The following is a 20,651-nucleotide window of genomic DNA, read 5'->3' on the forward strand; positions in this document are numbered from 1 at the left end:
GCTTTAGTCTTCACCATATAAGTATGTTTCAATCAAGCAATGCCAATTATGCTAATATTTTCTCTAATCCATCTATTTATGCTTCCATCTCATTATCTTCGATCCAGTGTTGAAACCGTATTTGTCACCCTAATTACCTCCCCGACATGCGCTTTTCCAACCATCGGAAGGGTACGTAGAACAACGAGCTCATAACAAACGCAATCTCAAAGCCAATATCACCAGTCGTCTTTGCTATTGGACCAGTCCACCAAGCCTGCGCCATACAAGGCACAACAAGTGCGTAGCAGATAACACCCGCAGCGATAGCCGCAATACCAAGGGGCAGCTCAGAAGCAACATTCCAGATTGCATGATCGTACGAGTCCCAACGACCCTTTCGGAAAACAAGATGCTCGACACTGACGATACCAATGAAGGATGCGGACCAGTAACCGATAAGAGCGACAAAGTTCTCGAGGTTGACAAAGAAATCGCGCTGGGCTCTTAGAGCAGTGGGGATGACGATGACGGTAACGACAATGGCGAAAGCGTAGCGGGGAATCTTGATCAAGCCAGGAATAAGAGTCTGGAAGTTGAGTGTAATGGCGTACATTGTACCGCCAGTGTTACCCAACAGAGTGAGCGAGAGAATAACAACCACGAACTTTCCAAAGCCACCGGCGCTAGAAAGCATGGCTGCGAGAACGCCTCCGACTGCTGTCTCACCATATGCTTCTGACCACTCGGGCACATTTGGAAGAGCCCCAGCGATGGCAGCTCCAAGAACCATGAGAAGAATGGTGGGTGTGACGAGGCCGAGGTAACTGTACGCAAAGACGCGCCACGAGGGGACCTTGGGATCGAAATATGTCGTAAGATCGCTGGCAATGGCTGCCCAAGGAATCATGTAACTCGCAACAATCATTCCAAAGCTGAGAACTGCTGCTGCAGTCGCTGGTGCCGCAGGAGGAGCCTGCTTAGAAAGCTCAGAGCCACCACATCCTGTCGCAATGGTGATGGCAATGATAGCAGGGATGAAAGCATAAGTCTCGTAGTAATGCAGAACCTTGAATCCACAGAACGAAATAAACAGTGACAAAATGCCAATGATGACGATTCCGACATCAGGGCTCAAGTGGCCGCTTGAGACAGCGGAGAGACACTGTCCGCCGACGACAAAGATGATGACCATGAAGCCAGTCAGAGTGGCGAGGTTGAGAAGAACAGGAATAGAGACGAGATATCGACCAAAACTATATCTCGCCTGAATCATCTGTCTCATTCCCGTTTTAGGACCAAACGTAGCAAGATAAGCAGGCCCGATGGTTGAGAAGAGACAGAAGAAGAGGATAATGAGCGCAGAGTCTCTCAAGCTCAGGCCATACACCAATGGGCCCAGCATGCCAAAAGTGATACTATACACATCAGTATGAGCTTGTAACAAGGTTTAGGAATTAACTTACCCAAGAATATTAGAGTTAATAGACGCCCAGATTGTAAAAATGTTGTAAAAGCGTGTTACGGTGCGCTCTTCGAGGGGAATGGGCTGAATACCCTTCTCCTCAACTCTTCCCATGCGCAAAGCTTTGTGGAAAAGAGCCGCTGCCTTGAGACTCTCGACATCGCTGTGATCATCATCAGGAGGCATGCTCCTCTCTGGAGCTTGTTCTGTTTTTGTCGCCATTGCAAGACTCCCGGAAAGAAACAAGACAATAGGATACCCTTGGGTTGTTCAATAACTCAAACTATAGAATGAGGAGAATGAGTCTTATAAGAGTCAACGGGCAAATAAATCGGTCACCCCGGTCCCGGTCCCGGTTCCGCCTTTTTTTTTTCTTAGATGTCGCTAGTATTTTTCATCAACCAACGAGAATTCATTCATTCGCCAATGGCAGTCGGTGTTAGTGTGACTGCTAACGCGATTCTGCGGGATAAACGTCGCCGCATGGAGCTTTTACCGCGGGCATCTTAGTTAAGGCGTGTTGTTAAGGCGTGTTGTTAAGGCGTGTTTGACAGGAAATGCCTGATGTTGCCGTATCTAGCCTTCATAGATGTTCTCTTTTTTCCTGTACATATTTTCCTATCGTATTAAATGTTGGTTGATTGTAGCTTTGTAGATGAGATAATTACTATGGTGCTGTCTCGGTGTTTTTAGATATGAACCTTGTCACTGTCTGATATCGAATGTTCGACGCATGTTCTGCATCCTTCTAACACGCCGTCCATCGATCTTCCATTGAAAGCACGGCCTCTGTGGCGGCAAAGCCTAATCTGCCTCTTCTCCTCCATTCGCCTTCTCCATCCTCACGCCAAGAAGGGTCTCGACCTCCACCCACAAACAAGCTCCCATCTTTGTACAAGCTCAAATCTATCTCGTGATCTGAAAGCTTTCGTTATGCCCAGACTTGGAAGTAAGACCCAGCCCTACCATTATCGCTTTTACTGATTCTGGCTTTTGCTTTTCTTTCCTCGGAAGAACCCTCCGACAGCGCCCATCAGACCTCCGAGGCCCTTCTCGTGACTGTCCTTGACTAAACCCCCTCTTATCCACCCCGGTAGTTTGCCCCGGATTCGCTCCGTGCCATATCGTCGATCCACAAGAACTATCGCCGCATAATCGCCCCGGTGCCGGATTGCACGGCCGATACTCTGATTAACTGCCCGCATACAAGCGTTTTCGTAAAAGTCTCTCGCTGTCTGCTTGCCTTTACTTATAGCTTCTTCTTTCGCTACGCCTTGCGCCGTAAGATTGTTCTGTGTTGTTGTCTCGATGTACTCGATTTTTGCTTTCCAGTCTGGTGATGCGATGTTGGGGTAGGGTAATCCGATTACTATGACGCATCGACCGAGACGGTCGGAGAAGTTGATGCCTTCTGACATCTTACCACCTACAACGCTGAGAAGAAGGGCACCTTTGCCGTTGCTCTTCTCGCCGAGGATGGCGTCGGAATATTCTTGGAGAACTTCGTCGCTTGATGCACCTCTTGATTCTTTGAATAGCGCTTTTCGTGATGCCAGTCGATCCCAGGTTGGCTGTGCATTTCCTTGACTCTTTTGCCAGACAGTTACCACTTCATCAAGATATCCATAGCTGGGAAAGAATATAACGACACCATCTGGGACTAAGGAGCAGAGGTTCAGAATGGCAAGGCCCAGCTGCGTTATCATTTCTGTGTCGCCTCGCTTCTGGAAGCTGAACTCAAAGGGTGGCGCCCCAGGTCTTGAAGAGGCCAGCGTCCAGACACAGAGGTTCTCGGGCGGAATGACATGTCCACAACTCAGAGTGGTGATTTTTTCTGGTTCCAGTGAAGGGAACAGGTGGTCCTTGTAATCGTCAAACGGAGACATTGTACCTCCCGCAAGTACAACTGCTCTCGCACTAGATGCTATAGACGAGAATGCGTAAGTTGGCGATAAAAGCAAGTAAGAAAGTTGTATATCAGGGGCTAGCCCCTTGATCTTTTGATAGAATATTCGACCCTCGGAGCTGAGATTTGTGAAGGCAATGAGGAACGATACTAGGGTGTGAAGAACTGGTGAACTTGATCTTGGTGTTTTAGAGTTTGTATCCTCGCTCTCGACATGGGATATGTAACTTTCGATCTTGAAGGCGAGCTTTGACTCTTGGATGTACTGAATGAGCTCAAACATGTTGATCTGGTCAATACCTTTTGGTCGGGTTAAGTCGTTGGGATCCACGATACCATGTTCTTGCTAGCAGGACGTCAGTGGATGCTATTTAACCAGTGGTAGTAGACTGACCTTGAACTTGAGTGCCCCGTCCATCCACTCGCTAAGACCATCAATGACCCTTCCCACTCTCCCAATATTGACTCGATTGACACCTTTGAGTTTCTTGCCAAACTTCTTAACGTAAACGCCCAACATGGCTCGTCCTCTTCGCAGGTCACTCAACTTGATCTCAGCTGCGTGCACATTTGCCACCGCATCCATGATATTATGCGCCTCATCAATAATGACAACACTGCCTTCCAGCTTCACGCCAAGAGCATCTCTGGCACTCTTCTGTAATAGCAGAGGATATGGAAGTGTGATGATCTCAGCGCCTGGTAGAGCAGTTCTCGATGCGTAGTAGGGACAAACAGACAGTGATTTGCCCAGTTGATGAAGGTCTTCAATATCCGGCAGTGTGGCCAAAGCCGAGTCGCGGAATTGGTGTGTCTGGGAGAGCAGATCTTCTTTGGGCACGAAGGGACATTTCTGTCCTGACTTTGGCTGTTGGAGTTCTGAGCACCGGTCGTTGATGGCCTGTACGGACCCAAGGCGTGAGACAGTGGGATTGATGCATAATCTCTGTCGAGATGATAATGGTAGAAGCTTTACTGCTTCTGTCTTCGTCTCTTCGCTCTTGGCGAGTGACGTTGGCAGTGAAGGTGGAAATGAGGGGCGACGAAGTTCGGTGATGAATTGCGAAAGTTGAGAATGTGTTCTTGACGTGTAATAGATCTATTAATGTTACTACTCGTACTTTACGGTTCATCAAAGACATTCGCACCTTGATTTCCTCCTCCAAAAGATCATCTTCCTCTTCAGGCTTCTTCGCCCCTCCCAAACCAATGCTTGCAAGAACTTCTCTCGTCTCCTTACTCAATCCGGACAGGGCGTCTTGAGGCCCAGCATCGCGATCATCAGGATCATCAAGCAACCACTCGGCATCTTCATCTTCTACGCGCGATTTACTGGGTACGTAGTCCTCTACTCGCCGACGCTTACGGGCGCGTTCTTCTTGTGCCTTTTCCCTAAGGCGAAGGGTCTCAAGACGCTTCTCTCGCTCTTCCCAGCGGGTGACGAGTTCTTCGCGCTTGCGACGGAGAAGTTGCTCAACGAGCCATGATGGTTCGTCTTTGTAAGCTTCTGCGGATTCTTGGATTGATGCTTCGAATTGATTCGATTTGTGGTTGCGAAGCCATGTTAGTGAGGCGCAGATCAGTGAAAGTGACTTCCCCTATACGATGTTAGTATCTCTAAGGCAAATGGTGGCCTTTTAAGGGCCTAGATATCATCAAGACGAGATAACAGTATCTCTTTTGCTTTAGGTGGACTCACTGTACCAGTCGGGCTCTCCAAAATGCCAACTTGCCCATTACCAGTCTCCAAAACATCGTAAACAGCCTTCATGAACTGCTCTTGAACATCATAAGGTGTATATGGGTGGTGGAAATCCATCTTTTCAAGATCTTGCGTGACTTTATCCACTTCAAATTGTGCCATCTTGATTAACTAACCTCAGTTGAATGAGTATCAGAGTCGCCGCGCTTCAGTCGCGTCTCAAGAGCATTAGTTACCCTTGAGCCCATCATTGGTGGGTCCTCACCGAGTCTCACCACGGTCAATCCACGAGATCACCTGACCCGCTAAAACCCAAAAGAGCACAAGTCGGTCCCACCTTCCCACAGCCATTTTTTAGGGTTGCTCTGCCCTCGCCTAGATTTTCGGCTGTTGCTAGGCTTTTACAGGATATCACCCTCCATTTCGAAGTTTCGACTGTGAACATTCGGACAAGTCGACAACCACAGCCGTCACCATGCCTACCCGTACTTCAAAGACCCGCAAGCAGTATGTCCTCATCCCCCTCGCCGTCGACGAGGTTGGTCGTTGAGAGAGACCGCGTCCGTTTCTGGTTTCCCCTAGGGAAATCAGAGATAGACCGCTGGAGCTCACAATAATCGCCCTTTGTCGGCGGCTGCTCTCGAACCCGACGAGATCAAAACGATGTTATACCGAACTTTAGATGGACTGACTTGTAATTCAGCCGCGGTCACGTTTCCGCCGGTAAGGGACGTGTCGGAAAGCACCGCAAGCACCCCGGTGGTCGTGGTCTTGCTGGTGGTCAGCACCACCACCGTACCAACATGGACAAGGTTAGAGAAGATGATTGAAGCGCAGAATCGGACGAGGTTTTGGCTAACGCGATCACAGTACCATCCCGGTTACTTCGGTAAGGTTGGTATGCGATACTTCCACAAGCAGCCCAACCACTTCTGGAAGCCCATCATCAACCTCGACAAGCTGTGGTCTCTCGTCCCCCAGGAGACCCGTGACGCCTACGTCTCCGGCGAGAAGAAGGACACCGTCCCCGTCCTCGACCTCCTCCCCCTCGGCTACTCCAAGGTTCTCGGCAAGGGCCGTCTCCCCGAGATCCCTCTGGTCGTCCGCGCCCGCTGGGTCAGCCGCCTTGCTGAGCAGAAGATCAAGCAGGCCGGTGGTGTCGTCGAGCTTGTCGCTTAAGCAAGCAACTGTTCTCTAAATGTTGTGCTTGCTTAGGAGTCGGTTGGGCTTGTATGGGAATTTTCGCAAAAGGAAAAAAGAATCTCCAACCCGCGAACAACGGGCAATGGATGACAGGTCTCCTCTAAGCAGGGACCTAGGTCGGTCGGCTTCGGGCATTGCATCAGGGACTCTTGCAAGGAGTTAACGAAATAAAAATCGATTTTCGCCCATGATTATGAATGACAAATTTTTTAATTCACTGTGATCGCACCATTGATGTCCTGGTATCTGTTCCCGTGAAACTTTCATAACACTGGGTATCAGTCATGTTGGGCTATGTACAGATATCTAGCCAACCACTTCCATAACATTATACTCAAACCAACGCCTTTCCATGCTTCTATGATTACATTAGTGATACAGAATTGTTTCAATGCTCCGCCATTGCCTGCTCGTTCTCTTGCCTCTCGACCTCGATCTCGCCCAAGAGAAGAAAATCGTGGTTCAGTGCTTCCGCAGCCGTTATTCTCCTGCCAGGGTCTAACTCCATACACCATTCGAGGAAGTTGATGGCCAGCTTTTCCTCTCCTGTCAGAGGTTTTTCCTCGCCTCTGCATGTACTCCACATGATGATTTTCTCCATCGAGAAGCCTCCTTGACCAACAGTGGGAATGCTGGTCTCGAAGACGCATCCATGAAGTAAACCTGCAGCCTTCATGCGTTTAGTGCCAAAGATAGTCGCTATCTCAATCATGGCTTCAACGTCGTCGGCCGAGTTGAAAAATGGGAAGCGTTTAGACAGAATGGTAAGAAGAATAACGCCTGCAGACCAGATATCAATGGATGTAGTCTGCTCCGTGCACTTGAAGAGAACCTCAGGAGCACGGAAACCTCTGGTTCCAGCACGATTGGCACGTCGCGATGATCGGGTGTCAGATTTAGGATATCCTGCTTGAGGAGTCGCAGCATTCTGCGCCCAGACTGAATTTGTTTGGCGATGCTTTCGGACCTCTCGGGACTCATGGCAAAGACAAGGCTTGGCATCAGACCCTTCCCTCTCGGCAAGACCAAAATCGACAAGAACACCGCGCTGTGTACCTGGGTCGTACAGGAAATTGGTAGGCTTGATATCTCGGTGGAGAATCTTGTGATCATGAACACTTTTCAGGGCGGTGAAGAGTTCTCTAAGGTAAACAGAGATCTCTGTAATAGTTAAGTCGCGAAAGTACGTGCGGAAGTCTCCGTGCCGGAAGTAAGGCAGAATAGCCACGACCTGGTCGGTTTCGCGGAATGCGGTGATGAGAGGACAGACGGAGGGACATTGACGTAGATCGTGGAGTAGTTCAAGCTCGTTGAGAATTCGCGAGGGACTTGAGGTGACGTAGATTTTCTTGATGGCGACGTAACGTGCCTTGCGACGCGGACGGTGAGACACAGGACTGTCGGTTGCTTTGGGTGGTGGTGTCCATTTTGACGAGTCGTCTTCATAGTCCCAGCTGTTGTCGTAGTGGTCGTACATGATATCCTCGGCTTTGTAAACGGTAGAGAAGGTTCCTGGCAACAATTGTTAATCTCAATGGGACCCAGGTGGGAGAAATGGGAATGTACCTTCACCGATTCGCTTGATCAACCGATACCGATTGCGAAAACCAGGAAAGTCATTCTGTAACTTGTCCATGTCTGCTTGGACGGTTCGGTCAACAGCTTCGTCTTCAGATTCCTCCTCCTCCTCTTCTTCTTCCTCTTCCTGGGGCTCCTCTTGGGGCTGTTGCGGCTGGCGATGGGCGTGTTGTTGTTGGTGTTGCATTTGCTGCATGTGCTGTTGTTGATGCGCCTGCTGGAAGGACTGAACGTGTTCGTCTTCATCTATTGGAGCTGCTTCTTCAGTGCGCTCTTCCTCCGCCATCATCTCCGTATCCTCCGTCCTCAAATCCTCATGGATATCGAAGTGCTCTTCGACATGCTGATGAGCCACGGCGCTCATGATCGCTTCGTAATACAGAAAATGTACCCAGTAAAAAGTAACCTCACTTCAGCCGCTTCGAACTCTCACAGGTAGAAACAAACTTAAGCAAAAGAACAAGACTTTGTTATTGGTCCTTCAGAGCATCCACGAGTTGCAAATGCAGTTGAAGTTGGAGGGGCTTAAAGATTAAAGCCAGCCTCAATGAATGGTTGCAGGGGTCTGATAGGCTCAACGCGCTGTCTTTTTAGCGGGACATGGAGGGGAAGGGTCCTGAGTGGTCGCGTGGAACAAAACAAAAACAATCGTTGCCCAGGGGTTGGCTCACGTCCCCTCAGCCAAATCTAAATCCCCTCCACCGACTCGTAGCTTGCATTGTCAACACAGCACCAAACGGTCAGGTTTAACGGGTCTGGTATTACCTGGTCGCAATACATTCGGCGCATAAGGCACGCTTAGTCGTTTATTATTCTGTGGTACCCTTTCATTAGGTTTTAACGTTCTTACCGCTTCATTTCTTTCTCTCCTGTCGCTCGCTACTTGCGACGACACTGTCGAATCGCCCACCATGGATACCATTGACTTTGACCTCAACGATGCCTTGAAGCACTACATGTCGGATCCAGCCAGCATTTCAACGCCTGAAGCTGACGGGGCTCTTTTCGACTGCGAAAATGATCCCGAAGCCCTTACACTCCCTGTCGTTAACTCTGTCCTGAACCCTATCGTCGACGCAGTCGCCGATAATCCAGATGCCATCATGCGCGCCTCCCACATGGACTCGTTGCAGTTTCTCCTCAAGTTAGCCCCCATATCCCTCCATCATTCACCTGATACTCCGACTGTGGGACAACATTCTGAGCTAGAAAATCCCAGATACACAGCACATCTTCCCACCCACGCCCTGAGCAAGATCTTCGACCTTGTTATGAGCGGCTTGAGTGCAGAGGCCGACTCTGTCCACTCCGATATCGACTCCCCCGACGAGCAGGACTCGGTACCCCACCACAAGAAACTACTCGAGATATACGGTTTCCTTCTGCAATGGACGATCGCTGCTGTTGAGACCAAGGCCGCTGAGAAGTCGTCAACGGCACCTGCTGCTAGAGGACGCGGAAAGGGAAAGAAGGGGGCTGCAAAGGATAAGGATGCGGCTTGGGATTCGGCTACACAGCTTCAAGGAGCTTTGGAAGTTATGTGCAAGGTTCTTAAGCTCAAGCTCTCCAAGATCTTTCTCACAACAAGCGAAAGAGATACATTTATTGGTCTCCTTACCCGACCAGTTTACATGGTTTTGGAGAGCGAGCAACGAGTCAAGACAACGACCATCCGAATGCACTGCTTCAAGGTCCTTTGCATTGCTGTGAAGCATCACGGGCATGGATATGGTAAGCATTTCGAAGTGCCCAGATCAAGTGAAGTGCTGACAATTGAAAGCGGCGCAAATCAACATCATCCAGAACTTGACATACTTCGAGCACTTGTCGGAACCCATGGCCGAGTTCCTACACATCCTAGCAGAAACTTACGACTATCCTCAGCTCGCTGACGAGGTATTACGCGAAATTAGTAACAAAGAATTCAACTCCAACGATACTAGAGGACCTAAGTCTGTTTCTTCCTTTATTGCCAAGCTTTCTGAGTTGGCGCCACGATTGGTGATCAAGCAGATGACAATGCTTGCGAAGCAGTTGGACAGCGAGGTAGGTTTTCAGGTATATGTCATAGGTTGTTAGCTAACCAGAGCAGTCATATACTCTTCGATGTGCTCTTATCGAGGTCTGTGGAAACATGGTTGGCTACCTCAGCAAGCAAGATGAGCGCAGCGAGAACCACAAGTCCCAACTGAACGCCTTTTTCGACGTGTTGGAGGAGCGATTCCTCGACATCAACCCCTACTGCCGGTGCAGAACTCTGCAAGTGTACATGCGGCTTTGCGATCTTGCACAAAAGTTCCCCAAGCGACGACAGAAAGCCGCGGAACTTGCATGTAGAAGTTTGGAAGACAAGAGCAGCAATGTCCGACGTAACGCCATCAAGCTTCTTGGTACGCTTATCAAGACACATCCTTTCACGGTCATGCACGGTGCGCAGCTGTCGAGAAAGGAGTGGCAGGCTCGTTTAGACATGGTCCAGGAGGAGTTGGATTCTCTGAAGCCTCCCCCTGGTGTCCCTGGCTTTGGAGGCGACCAAGCGAACACGACTGTTGACAATGAGCTTCTCGATGAGGCGACACAACTTGGCTCTCCTCAGAAGCCTACCCAGATGACTGAGGAGGAGAAGGCGGCTGCCATCAAGAAGGCACAGGAGGAAGCTGCTACAAGCGAAGCTATCGAGAAGCTGACACTGACCCGGAGATACTACAACGAGGCTCTCAAGTTTATCGACGTTATCCACGACGCCACCACCACGATCTGCCAGCTCCTCGGATCAAGGAACAAGAGCGAGGTTATTGAGGCCATGGACTTCTTTGAGGTCGGTGACGCCTACAACATTGAGCAGAACAAGGTCGGTATTCGGCGTATGCTTCGACTCATCTGGACCAAGGGCAATAGCGACGAAGGAAAGGGTGTCCAGACACACTTGATCGAGTGTTACAGGCGACTCTTCTTCGAGGCACCTGACTCGTTCAGTCCCAATGATTCTGCTATTTACATTGCGCGAAACATGATCAGTTTGACCTTTGGCGCGACACCCGCTGAGCTCACATCGCTTGAGCAGCTCTTGGCGACAATGATGAAGGGCGGCATGATCCCCGAGGTTGTTATTAGCAAGCTTTGGCAAGTGTATGGTGTTCAGAAACGGGAGATCTCCCGAACTCAGCGCCGAGGTGCTATCATTGTTTTGGGGATGCTGGCAACTGCAAACCCCGAGATTGTGGTTGGTGAGATGGAGACCATGCTTCGAACTGGTCTTGGTCTGCATGGACGCAATGATCTTCAGTTGGCCAAGTTTACATGCATTGCTTTGAGGCGAATCAACCCGTCTGGACGCCAGTCTAAGGACTCTCCTGTCAAGTTCTCACGATTGCCCAACGACCACGCTGTGTCAGTCAGATTGGCTGCCATCACCGAGGTTCCCTCAGACAGCAAAGAGTGGTATGGAGTAGCAGAGCAGGCCATCAACGCCATCTATGCTATTTCTAAGCATCCCGACACCCTCTGCTCAGACCTAATCCGACGAAAAGCTCGACAGGTGTTTGGACAGTCCCGTACCCCGCCATCTTCGCAACCCAGCTCGCGCCCTACATCGCGAGATGAGACAAAGGTTGCGCCAACAGCCGACCAGACTGTGACCCAGGGTGAGAAGAAGAAACGCGACAATGCTATCGCTCTGTCTCAGCTTCTATTTATCGTCGGTCACGTTGCCATCAAGCAGATTGTTCATCTTGAGCTGTGTGAACTCGACTTTAAGCGCAGAAAGCAGGAGAAGGAGAAAGCAGCGCCCGCTAAGAACGATAAGGATAAGGAAGATGCGGATGAGCTTGATCTGATCGGAGGTACAACAGAGGATGATTTTACAGAAGCCATGGCACACATTCGTGAGCGAGAGCTTTTGTACGGACCCAACTCTCTACTAGCTGTCTTTGGCCCGCTGGTATCAGAAATCTGCGCCAACAACACAACGTACGCGGATAAGGGACTCCAAGCCGCTGCGACGCTCTGTCTCGCTAAACTTATGTGCGTGTCTGCCGAGTACTGCGAAGCAAACTTGCCACTACTTATCACTATCATGGAGCGTTCACCCAACGCAACTGTCCGAAGCAATGCTGTTATCGCGCTGGGTGACATGGCTGTCTGCTTCAACCATCTCATTGATGAGAACACCGACTTCCTTTATCGTCGACTGGCTGATGACGATGCGTCCGTCAAGCGAACATGCCTCATGACTCTGACCTTCCTTATTCTGGCCGGACAGGTCAAGGTCAAGGGTCAGCTAGGCGAGATGGCCAAATGTTTGGAGGATGAAGATCGCAGGATCGCTGATTTGGCGAGAATGTTCTTCACCGAGCTCAGCACCAAGGACAATGCTGTGTACAACCACTTTGTCGACATGTTCAGTCTGCTCAGCGCTGGCGGCAATATGGAAGAGGAGAGTTTCCGCAGGATTGTCAAGTTCCTTCTTGGCTTTGTTGAAAAGGTATGTGATGCACTTATGGTTGGACAAGTAATAACTAACGCATTAACCAGGACAAACACGCCAAACAGCTGGCCGAGAAGCTTGCTGCACGACTCAACCGTTGTGAGACTGAGCGACAATGGAACGATGTTGCATATGCGTTGGGCATTTTGCAGCATAAGAATGAAGAGATTACAAAGTTGGTGTCTGAAGGCTACAGAGTTGTTCAATCCTCTGCTTAAGGGTGTTAGATACTTATGTTGAGAGTGGCTGCAATGATGCTATGAGTAATACGAAATGGGATGTAATGATGAACATATAGATGGCCAGGTTGGGTGGAGATCCGTTGATTTAAGTTTTCGCAATAGATACCACCGTTAATGAAGAATTTTGGTATTAAAGTTTATGCTACCCCCACTTTTACTGCATTTGGTGTTTGTTGAAAGAGTTGCTCAAGTGGTGTCCGTTTTGCGTGAGTTGTATGATGCTTGTTGCGTTTCACGATGTTTGTCACAGGCTCGACAACGCTCAAAGGCAACACCCCTGGTAGTTTGTAATAGAAGTTGACCTGGTATACGTATACAATGCGCATGTGACTCAATTGTTCCATTCTGAGCTCAACTGGTGATGAATTTTCGCATCCCGAATTGATCTAGGGTAGTCACTGACACGCCACCAACTGAGACCACTTCTGCGTCGCGAGACAAGCTAAGGTCAAGCCCCACACAAGCTGTCCAAGTGATAGCCTCGGCCATGGCATCCGTGATCAAGTAACAAAGGATCAAAACAGTTGAGGGACTTGACAAAGAGATAATGTGATTGCTTTGACTCGAGTGGATGCAGCAGCTTGGTTGAATTCTCTGTGCTTACCCCTTTTTCTTCGGGATTCGAGCTGTAAAGTATAACTTGAGCTTGCTGCGTTGATGATTGAATGATGTGACGGGGGGTCAGCACCCTCCAGCTCCAGGTACAAAAAGGGCGGGTCTTCCCACCTTTGTTTCTCTGAGCGGCAGTTGTACTGTATCGAGCCCATCATAGGACGAAACTCGGTGATCTATTCCTTACCTGATTGGTTCATTTGTGGTAAGCTCTCTCTATGACCCTGCTGATGGATATCGCTAACATATAACTTATATCAGTAACTTTACAACAACAGTCTTGACATCCAATTCTGACATCTTATCGCTCCCCGCCTCTCGTGTTGCTCCACATTTCTATTCCGACATTAGACTTCACTTGCTCTTTGTTTCTATTTCTTATGCTTGTCGATAAGATAAGGATAGTGAAACAAAAACGCTTCTGCTGTCTTGTCCAACATCACGTCGCATTTGTTACCCCAGAGCTTGGACCAACTCCTACGATCGCGATCGCGGAGAATCAACTGCGCCACCAGTTTACATTACGGTACGCGCCGCGATAACGTTCCAGCGCCTCCGAATTTCTCAGTGCCTGGGCTGCTCATCTACCCAGCCACGTGATCGCGCTCATTGAAAGCAGTACAAGGAAGAAGCTGGTCCGCGCTACAAGCTGTGCCAACCTAGTGCGTCACCTTGTACGAGCTTTCTTTCGTAGCATCAAGGACAAAAAAACACCAGCGAAACGATTCCAGGTATCAACACGACCTAATTCTTCCAGTACGATTATTTGCGCTGTTTAAGCCTACGAAGAATTGCCCATTGGGAAGAACCAACGCGATTCGGACAGCGATTTGCACGTGCCACTTCGGCGCGCTGATTCACTTTCGCGACGATCTGCTGGTGAGGCCATGGGCTTGACTGGTGCGCCTGCGCCGCGAAGGATTAAAGAAAGGGGAGCTCGCTAGGTACGTTTCTTTGTCATTAGGAATCACTAGCCACTTGATCCACACTCAGCCTTTCACCAAGCTTTGTATGGCAAGTTCCGATGAATGCGAGCTAATCTTCGTCACTAGAGGCTACCGATATCATCACGAGAACCCTTACAAACATTTTACCTACCAACGACACACATAATGCACGACAAGATCGTCCCACTAGGCTCGCGCCTACATTACCCCATCATCGTTACAAAACTACTCAAGAAACCTGGTGATGCGATCAAGAAACAAGAAAGCATTTTTGAGTACAAGTTCCACTGGAAGCGCAAGGTCAACGAGGAGACTTGGAACGATGAAACCACATATACCGAGTTCGATAGCCCCGCTGAAGGCAAACTCAAGCAATGGCGCATCCGCGAAGGCCAGGAGATCGCGGCTGACTCGCCCTGTCTGATGGTTGAAGAAGCGTGCGGTCATGAAGTTCAGGTGCAAGGCCTTTGCAGTTTGTGCGGCGCTGACATGACTGAGATCAACTGGGCGAGTGATAACCTCGACACAGATCGCGCCATGATCAACATGAGCCATGACCAGACTGTTTTGAGAGTCAGCGAAAGCGTCGCTACAAAGGCCGAGCACGAGAACCAGAAGCGCCTACTCAGACAACGGAAGCTGAGTCTCGTTGTCGATCTTGATCAAACTATTATTCATGCTTGTATAGAACCCACGATCGGAGAGTGGAAGAACGATCCGACGAATCCTAATTACGAAGCTGTGAAGGATGTTAGGGACTTCCAGCTCAATGACGACGGTCCTCGCGGATTGACCAGCGGCTGTACATACTATATCAAGCTTCGACCTGGATTGATGGAATTCTTGGACGAGGTCTCCAAGATGTACGAGTTGCATGTTTACACCATGGGCACACGCGCCTACGCCCTTAACATCGCCAAGATCGTCGATCCCGACCAGAAGCTCTTTGGAAACCGGGTCATTAGTCGTGATGAGAATGGTAGCATCACTGCCAAGAGCTTACAACGTCTGTTCCCCGTCAGCACAGACATGGTAGTTATTATTGACGACCGAGCCGACGTGTGGCCTATGAACCGACCGAACCTTATCAAGGTGGTGCCTTACGATTTCTTCAAGGGTATTGGCGATATCAACTCGAGTTTCCTCCCTAAGCGAACAGACATTCTACCTATACTCAAGTCGAAGCCGGTGGAAAAGGGCGTGAAAATAGCACCAAAAGCTTCACCAATGGATGAGATTGCTAGAATGAGCGGCGGAGACGATGCAGCCAGTCTAAAGGTTCAGGAAGAAGAACAGGAAAAGACACTCGAGAAGCAAATCAAGGACCGGCCTTTGCTTCATATGCAGGAAGAGCTCGACAAGGAAGACGATCAGCAAGAGACGAATGTTGGCGAGAATGCTAGCGAATCACCACATGTCCACCACCGAAACGTTCTTGTTGACGACGACGAGGAGCTTATCGCGCTCCAAGACCATCTTACAGACTTACACACAGCCTTTTACGAGACATACGACCGGCGACGAGCGGAAAGAAGAGAGAAAGAGGGAACACACCCACCTGCGCATAGCAAGTCTAAGCGAAGGGCATCTGTTGACGATGGCGTCGACTTGTCCATGGTACCGGATGTCGGCGATATTCTTGACGAACTCAAGTCCAATGTCTTGTCTGGTCTTGTGATTGTGCTATCAGGTCTTGTGCCCCTGGGTGTGAGAGTAGAAGAGTCAGAGATCGGTATGCAAGCTCAGAGTTATGGCGCTCAGGTCCTGGATACAGTATCGAAACGAGTCACACATCTTGTCGTTGCCTCATCACGCCCTCGTACCAAGAAGGTGCAGCAGGCAGCAAAAATCCCCAGCATTAAAATTGTCAACCAAAACTGGCTCACCGACTGCCTAAGTCAATGGAGACGACTCGACGAGCGACCTTATTTTTTAGAGATTCTCGACGCTGATAGGGAGAAGGGAGGGGATGATACAACCGAAGTTACATCGGAAGCCGACGAAGCTGAAGATGCGCAGACAGGGCAAGAGCTTAGGGACTTTGATTGGGGAGAAGCTGAAGATGAACTGGCCGAGTTCCTGGATGATGATGTTGGCGACGATGGCGACGTGAGCATTGCCCCCACAGTCACAGAATCAGACGTCGAATCCGTGGACGGCCAGAACTCGAAGGGCATTAAACGTAAGGCTGATGCCGATGAGTCAGACGACGACGGCTCAAATCTAGGCGAAAGTGTCCTAGCCAAGAAGCAACGTCTGGCTCGGAATAGGGGCGCTTCCGGTCTCCGATCAATACAAACACCCAACGGCGACGACCAAGATACAGAAGACGGAAGTCTACCTACACCAGTACCAACAGGCGATGAAGCCGTGGAGGATAGGGACAAAGAACCTCTGGTGAATGTTGACGATGGCGCGGATTTTGATGAGGACGAGCTGGAGAGAGAGTTGCTAGCAGAGTTGATGGCGGACTGATATGAAATGCATTACTGGCGAACTGAAGACTTGAAACCTCGGGGATGGAGTCAGGCGCGATATGGCATAGGATGTTTTTTACCCTACATTTACACCAGTAAAATGGAGATAGAAGCGTGTGCATGACGGAGGGGAGTTGGTTGGTTTGAGATTTGTACTGGTAATTATGCTGTGTAATACCCCGAGGCAAGGGCAATCAAGTCTTACAAGCACGTTATTGTGTCTAATCCAATTTGATGAGTGGTCTTGTGAAACGTGAGAGCCATTGTGTGTCATTCGCTCTATCCCTTTGATCGGATGAGGCTTGGAAATCGATTACGCTCCGCCGGAGATTTTGTCGCCGATTTTTTACGTAGAGACAGGGATGGTTAACTATCCCGTACTAACAATATCTGGTGTGATCTGAGCCTGAACGGGTTAGTGAGAGCTACTGTAGAAACCCGTCTCACATCGGGGATCTATCATGCCGCTTCACTTAGAAAGACACTTGCCGCACAACAAAGTCATGACGTTTAGTGTGTCGCTTTGTAATTAGGATTACACACGGAGGAATGATGATGGGAAAAGGAAATGTGTATAAGAAGGACAAGTCGTCCCTTGATTGAGGATGGCAGCAACTTTTGTTACCTTCGTACAAGCACTTGAATCAACACAACTCCTTTATCTACAACGCTGTTCTTTGTCTTGGTCTTGAAATCGCGATCCATCGTAATCATGGCACCCTTCAAAGGCTTCAATCCGGAAACCGACATTCCCTCTCTCACCGGAAAAGTCATCCTCATCACCGGCGGTCCGTCTCCCTTATCCTTCTTCTCAGTCCCCTACTAACAAAACACCAGGAACTTCCGGTCTAGGCCGCTCTGCCATCCTCACTCTTGCCTCTCACAATCCCTCTCACATCTACTTCACCGGCCGCTCCTCGACCTTCGCATCATCTCTCATATCTACCATCTCTCCCGCTCCTGCAACATTCCTCGAATGTGATCTCACATCCATCGCAAGCATGCGCTCCGTAGCGAAGCAGTTCACACATGATCGGTTGGATGTCTTCATCGCAAATGCGGGAGTCATGGCTGTTGATGGGCTTACTCAAGATGGACTTGAGTTGCAGTTTGGCGTTAACCATGTTGGCAATGCGACGCTTTTGATGGCTCTTTTACCAATCATGCAGAAGACCGCGGAAAAAGGGGGTGAGGTTCGGTTTGTAAGTGTTACTTCACTCGGATACGCAGGCCATCCAAAGAAGGGCATTGAGTTTGAGACGCTCCATTCACTCCAAGAACACTTACCCTTTGGGACATGGAGTCGTTACGGACAGAGCAAACTCGCCAACATCGTCTTGGCCAAGGAATTGGAACGACGATACCCTGCTATCAAGAGCGTTGTTGTTCATCCTGGTGTTATCGCTACGAATCTGGTCACAGGCTTGGGATTCTGGAAGAGAATGTTTGTGTATGTTACCAACCCATATATGATGACGGTTGAACAGGGTGGATACAACACTGCTTGGGCTGCTGCAGGAGACGTCAAAACAAGAGATGAGACAGTGGCGTTTTATGAACCAGTTGGAAAGGCAAACAAGGGGGATGATATGTGTTTTAGTGAGGAATTGGGAAAGAAGCTGTGGGAGTGGACAGAAGAGAAGATCGAGAGTGTGAAGCAGTCACAGTCGGGGTAGCCAGTGTCTTCCTAGTAGTCCTTTCAATTCTAGGTAAAACCACTTTGTTAAAAACATATATACAAGCTTGCGTCTTTCCACAGTTTAGTTTGTAGTAGGAGGGGGTGTAACAGCGAAAGTCGGCCTCACGAATCTGCCCCGTGTTAGCGTATTCTCCATCAACGCTACCTCTTGATGAGGGAACTAACCGGTCGCTGTTGTAAACCTTGGCATTGTCACCAAGCAACTCCTTCTCGCGCTTCTGGTCGGCCAGGTATCGACGGACTTGATCGCGGTCCTCTTCGGCTTGGAGAAGGGGAATGAGGTTGATGCGAGCCCACATCTTTTCACGGCCGAGTTCGCTGGTAGCTGTTAGTATTGGACTCGATATCGTTGTTTTCTGTGTAAGCAATCGTGGTCGTGGGGTGTTTGTAGATTGTCGGCGTGCTTTGTTGTAGATGCATGTTCGGCTAGAGGGAGAAATAACGTACTTTGCCTCGCGCATGCCGCCGATCAGCTTATACCAGCCATAGCCCATAACAGCGCCCATTCCGAGGAGGAGGATACCAGGACGGAAACCCTTCGCGGGGAGGTTTCGCTGTAGAAAGTCAGATAAACGTTCATTTCAACTGCCTGCAACTGCTCCATGTCTTCCCAGCCCTCGCAATCGATCGTGACACCCCCTCAACCCATTTAACAAACTCTTATAAAACCAATTGATCCCCCAGACATCCTCAAACAGCACATCGTCCCATTTGCACTCCCGTAAACCTCCAACGCACCTTGTACTGGACGGGCTCATACCCGCCCCGAGGGGGCATATCCTGAGGCATGCTGGGCAAATATGAATGTCGCTCGCTGGTCTCGAATGTCGCTACTGTCGTATCGTCCCTCGTGCGGGCGGGCTCGTCGTTTGCTGTCGCGTTGGGCGGGCTTCGGTTTGTGAGGTGATTGATTGAATTGAGCTGCCAGTCAATTCCGGTTGACAGACTTGACCGATTACGTAAGGTGACTGGGGAGCTTTGGGTGCTGGGATGTGAAAGTGGGTTACATAAGCGGATTGGCCAGTAGATTTGTAGGGATTAGCAAGTGAAGGTATCGCCATTACCTTGAAGCAATTGAGGTTGTTTGCTTTGTCTTTATGTCTTTGTACTTGGGTCATGCATAGCAACAATATACGGAAACATGTTTGGATCTTGAAGAATCATGTTTATTTATTTTCACCCTTTACTGCCGCGTCTTGACCAGCTGGCTTACAGTGACGGCTTTATCCTTATGCGATGGAATCACTCTCCGTTATGGGCTCGTGTTTGATGAAAACGTTCGCTTCGATTAAGTTGCGTTTGAGGGTGCTCTTGCAACTCTTTACTGTTTGTTGTACGATGATTGATGTGCGATTTGTTGATCATCAATGCTGCTTCATAGCGTTTGCCAACGAAGGCGTTTGCTTCACAGAGTAGACTTGCAGTGATTGCGACTATAAAGATCTCCTTCATTCTGGCAGGTCAAGAACTTGGTAATTCCTAAACAGAGACCTCATGATGGAGGATGACATCCCTGAAGGCTACAGGCCAGACCCTCCAGGCAACATCGAAGCGATGTGGCACAAAAGCCATACCCCGATTTTAGATCTTTTCCCTTATCCAAATAACAAAAGCCCTATCATTCCATCAACATCAGATCTAGACGAAGACTGGCTTCTCGCGGCCTCCAGCAGAGTACGCATCTTCATGACCCTCAGCAGCAGCCCCAACATCCGGGAATACAAGGACGAACACATCCAATTCTTCTTCTGGACTGCTCTTGACCGCTCAAACCGTCGCTACAAAGATATCCACGCTCCCAACGCACGACTCTGGGAATTCCACGACATGCACGGTATGCTGGCCTGGTAGCGCGAGATCATGCACTCCCCGCATCTTAAGGAGACACAGCAAGCCCATGAAGATGGTCTTTGGCGCGATGTGCTTCTCAGTTCGCCCTGGTTTGACTGCCCTATCTTTGATGACTTGCTGTACAAGCCACAGATAAGGAATGGCCCAGGCGGGGAGAAGCACGGAAAGGTTCGTATGGTGAAGCGAAATCCGCATTTTGTGGAGTTGGAGGACGAGTTCTTGGAGAGATGGTGGTTCAAAGCGGCAAAGTTGAAGTTGAGGAGGTTTGACAATGGGGATGCAGTGCTGCCCATCACGGCACAAAGTTACATGGATATGTACGGGGAGAAGGCGATGGAATGGGATATTGAGGAGGAAGAGGATGAAAGTGATGAAGAGACTGAGATCGCCATGGGTGAGGATATGCAGAGAGAAGACGAAGACGCTGATGATGAAGAGTCTATCTGACGACGAATCATCTGAAGAGGGGTTTACGATTAAGAACTGGCTGCGGATGAACATGGA

The 20,651-nt window shown here is 49.5% G+C and overlaps 9 protein-coding genes across 9 annotated transcripts; 5 read left to right on the plus strand and 4 right to left on the minus strand.

The window, feature by feature from the left end:
• Positions 1-37: 37 nt before the first annotated feature.
• Positions 38-1,760, minus strand: FOBCDRAFT_214569 (permease for cytosine/purines, uracil, thiamine, allantoin-domain-containing protein). Its single transcript, XM_031173190.3, has 2 exons — positions 1,446-1,760; positions 38-1,397 (listed from the first exon to the last, which is right to left on the minus strand). Exons 1-2 carry the CDS (start codon positions 1,664-1,666, stop codon positions 134-136), a joined length of 1,485 nt encoding a protein of 494 aa, XP_031049975.1. The 5' UTR covers positions 1,667-1,760; the 3' UTR covers positions 38-133.
• Positions 1,761-2,106: 346 nt separating this feature from the next.
• Positions 2,107-5,344, minus strand: FOBCDRAFT_176201 (helicase C-terminal domain-containing protein). The gene is made up of 4 exons (XM_031173191.3): positions 5,050-5,344; positions 4,499-4,948; positions 3,745-4,449; positions 2,107-3,696 (listed from the first exon to the last, which is right to left on the minus strand). Exons 1-4 carry the CDS (start codon positions 5,212-5,214, stop codon positions 2,422-2,424), a joined length of 2,595 nt encoding a protein of 864 aa, XP_031049976.2. The 5' UTR covers positions 5,215-5,344; the 3' UTR covers positions 2,107-2,421.
• On the plus strand, positions 5,334-6,472 carry FOBCDRAFT_214573 (ribosomal protein L18e/L15P). Its single transcript, XM_031173193.3, has 3 exons — positions 5,334-5,559; positions 5,756-5,864; positions 5,923-6,472. The coding sequence occupies exons 1-3, from the start codon at positions 5,528-5,530 to the stop codon at positions 6,229-6,231; spliced, it is 450 nt and encodes a 149-aa protein (XP_031049978.1). The 5' UTR covers positions 5,334-5,527; the 3' UTR covers positions 6,232-6,472.
• On the minus strand, positions 6,448-8,364 carry FOBCDRAFT_154558 (kinase-like domain-containing protein). The gene is made up of 2 exons (XM_031173194.3): positions 7,822-8,364; positions 6,448-7,767 (listed from the first exon to the last, which is right to left on the minus strand). The coding sequence occupies exons 1-2, from the start codon at positions 8,195-8,197 to the stop codon at positions 6,644-6,646; spliced, it is 1,500 nt and encodes a 499-aa protein (XP_031049979.2). The 5' UTR covers positions 8,198-8,364; the 3' UTR covers positions 6,448-6,643.
• A 149-nt stretch (positions 8,365-8,513) lies between these two features.
• Positions 8,514-12,696, plus strand: FOBCDRAFT_214578 (non-SMC mitotic condensation complex subunit 1). Its single transcript, XM_031173196.3, has 4 exons — positions 8,514-9,564; positions 9,614-9,879; positions 9,926-12,316; positions 12,367-12,696. Exons 1-4 carry the CDS (start codon positions 8,745-8,747, stop codon positions 12,535-12,537), a joined length of 3,648 nt encoding a protein of 1,215 aa, XP_031049981.2. The 5' UTR covers positions 8,514-8,744; the 3' UTR covers positions 12,538-12,696.
• Positions 12,697-13,841: 1,145 nt separating this feature from the next.
• FOBCDRAFT_14829 (uncharacterized protein) lies at positions 13,842-16,634 on the plus strand. The gene is made up of 2 exons (XM_054703276.2): positions 13,842-14,117; positions 14,226-16,634. The coding sequence occupies exon 2, from the start codon at positions 14,286-14,288 to the stop codon at positions 16,593-16,595; it is 2,310 nt and encodes a 769-aa protein (XP_054559251.1). The 5' UTR covers positions 13,842-14,117; positions 14,226-14,285; the 3' UTR covers positions 16,596-16,634.
• Positions 16,635-17,643: 1,009 nt separating this feature from the next.
• On the plus strand, positions 17,644-18,313 carry FOBCDRAFT_214583 (uncharacterized protein). Its single transcript, XM_031173211.3, has one exon. It carries the CDS (start codon positions 17,665-17,667, stop codon positions 18,271-18,273), a length of 609 nt encoding a protein of 202 aa, XP_031049996.3. The 5' UTR covers positions 17,644-17,664; the 3' UTR covers positions 18,274-18,313.
• Positions 18,282-19,241, minus strand: FOBCDRAFT_214586 (GRIM-19). The gene is made up of 4 exons (XM_031173209.3): positions 19,035-19,241; positions 18,744-18,850; positions 18,462-18,614; positions 18,282-18,406 (listed from the first exon to the last, which is right to left on the minus strand). The coding sequence occupies exons 1-4, from the start codon at positions 19,083-19,085 to the stop codon at positions 18,358-18,360; spliced, it is 360 nt and encodes a 119-aa protein (XP_031049994.1). The 5' UTR covers positions 19,086-19,241; the 3' UTR covers positions 18,282-18,357.
• Positions 19,242-19,793: 552 nt separating this feature from the next.
• FOBCDRAFT_269012 (uncharacterized protein) lies at positions 19,794-20,594 on the plus strand (the record flags this gene model as incomplete). Its single annotated transcript, XM_031173212.2, has 2 exons — positions 19,794-20,130; positions 20,191-20,594. The coding sequence occupies 2 exons, from the start codon at positions 19,794-19,796 to the stop codon at positions 20,592-20,594; spliced, it is 741 nt and encodes a 246-aa protein (XP_031049997.2).
• Positions 20,595-20,651: the final 57 nt, after the last annotated feature.

This window comes from Fusarium oxysporum, chromosome II, assembly GCF_013085055.1.
Source record: "Fusarium oxysporum Fo47 chromosome II, complete sequence".
NCBI lineage: Eukaryota > Fungi > Ascomycota > Sordariomycetes > Hypocreales > Nectriaceae > Fusarium > Fusarium oxysporum.

What these genes read in the sequence shown, in the direction of transcription:
- FOBCDRAFT_14829 (XM_054703276.2), top strand. Translation starts at nt 14,286, where the DNA reads ATGCACGACAAGATCGTCCCACTAGGCTCGCGCCTACATTACCCCATC.
- FOBCDRAFT_214578 (XM_031173196.3), top strand. Translation starts at nt 8,745, where the DNA reads ATGGATACCATTGACTTTGACCTCAACGATGCCTTGAAGCACTACATG. An exon ending in GCATCACGGGCATGGATATG is followed by an intron (nt 9,565 to 9,613) that starts GTAAGCATTTCG and finishes GACAATTGAAAG; the next exon opens with CGGCGCAAATCAACATCATC. An exon ending in TTCTTGGCTTTGTTGAAAAG is followed by an intron (nt 12,317 to 12,366) that starts GTATGTGATGCA and finishes CGCATTAACCAG; the next exon opens with GACAAACACGCCAAACAGCT.
- FOBCDRAFT_176201 (XM_031173191.3), bottom strand. Translation starts at nt 5,214, where the DNA reads ATGGCACAATTTGAAGTGGATAAAGTCACGCAAGATCTTGAAAAGATG. An exon ending in TGGAGAGCCCGACTGGTACA is followed by an intron (nt 4,949 to 5,049) that starts GTGAGTCCACCT and finishes AACATCGTATAG; the next exon opens with GGGAAGTCACTTTCACTGAT. An exon ending in ACGGGGCACTCAAGTTCAAG is followed by an intron (nt 3,697 to 3,744) that starts GTCAGTCTACTA and finishes ACGTCCTGCTAG; the next exon opens with CAAGAACATGGTATCGTGGA.
- FOBCDRAFT_214583 (XM_031173211.3), top strand. Translation starts at nt 17,665, where the DNA reads ATGGCTGTTGATGGGCTTACTCAAGATGGACTTGAGTTGCAGTTTGGC.
- FOBCDRAFT_154558 (XM_031173194.3), bottom strand. Translation starts at nt 8,197, where the DNA reads ATGAGCGCCGTGGCTCATCAGCATGTCGAAGAGCACTTCGATATCCAT. An exon ending in GATCAAGCGAATCGGTGAAG is followed by an intron (nt 7,768 to 7,821) that starts GTACATTCCCAT and finishes AATTGTTGCCAG; the next exon opens with GAACCTTCTCTACCGTTTAC.
- FOBCDRAFT_214586 (XM_031173209.3), bottom strand. Translation starts at nt 19,085, where the DNA reads ATGCCTCAGGATATGCCCCCTCGGGGCGGGTATGAGCCCGTCCAGTAC. An exon ending in GGCGGCATGCGCGAGGCAAA is followed by an intron (nt 18,615 to 18,743) that starts GTACGTTATTTC and finishes AACAGCTACCAG; the next exon opens with CGAACTCGGCCGTGAAAAGA. An exon ending in AAGGTTTACAACAGCGACCG is followed by an intron (nt 18,407 to 18,461) that starts GTTAGTTCCCTC and finishes AACACGGGGCAG; the next exon opens with ATTCGTGAGGCCGACTTTCG.
- FOBCDRAFT_214569 (XM_031173190.3), bottom strand. Translation starts at nt 1,666, where the DNA reads ATGGCGACAAAAACAGAACAAGCTCCAGAGAGGAGCATGCCTCCTGAT. An exon ending in ATTAACTCTAATATTCTTGG is followed by an intron (nt 1,398 to 1,445) that starts GTAAGTTAATTC and finishes TGATGTGTATAG; the next exon opens with TATCACTTTTGGCATGCTGG.
- FOBCDRAFT_214573 (XM_031173193.3), top strand. Translation starts at nt 5,528, where the DNA reads ATGCCTACCCGTACTTCAAAGACCCGCAAGCA. An exon ending in ACTTCAAAGACCCGCAAGCA is followed by an intron (nt 5,560 to 5,755) that starts GTATGTCCTCAT and finishes CTTGTAATTCAG; the next exon opens with CCGCGGTCACGTTTCCGCCG. An exon ending in ACCGTACCAACATGGACAAG is followed by an intron (nt 5,865 to 5,922) that starts GTTAGAGAAGAT and finishes ACGCGATCACAG; the next exon opens with TACCATCCCGGTTACTTCGG.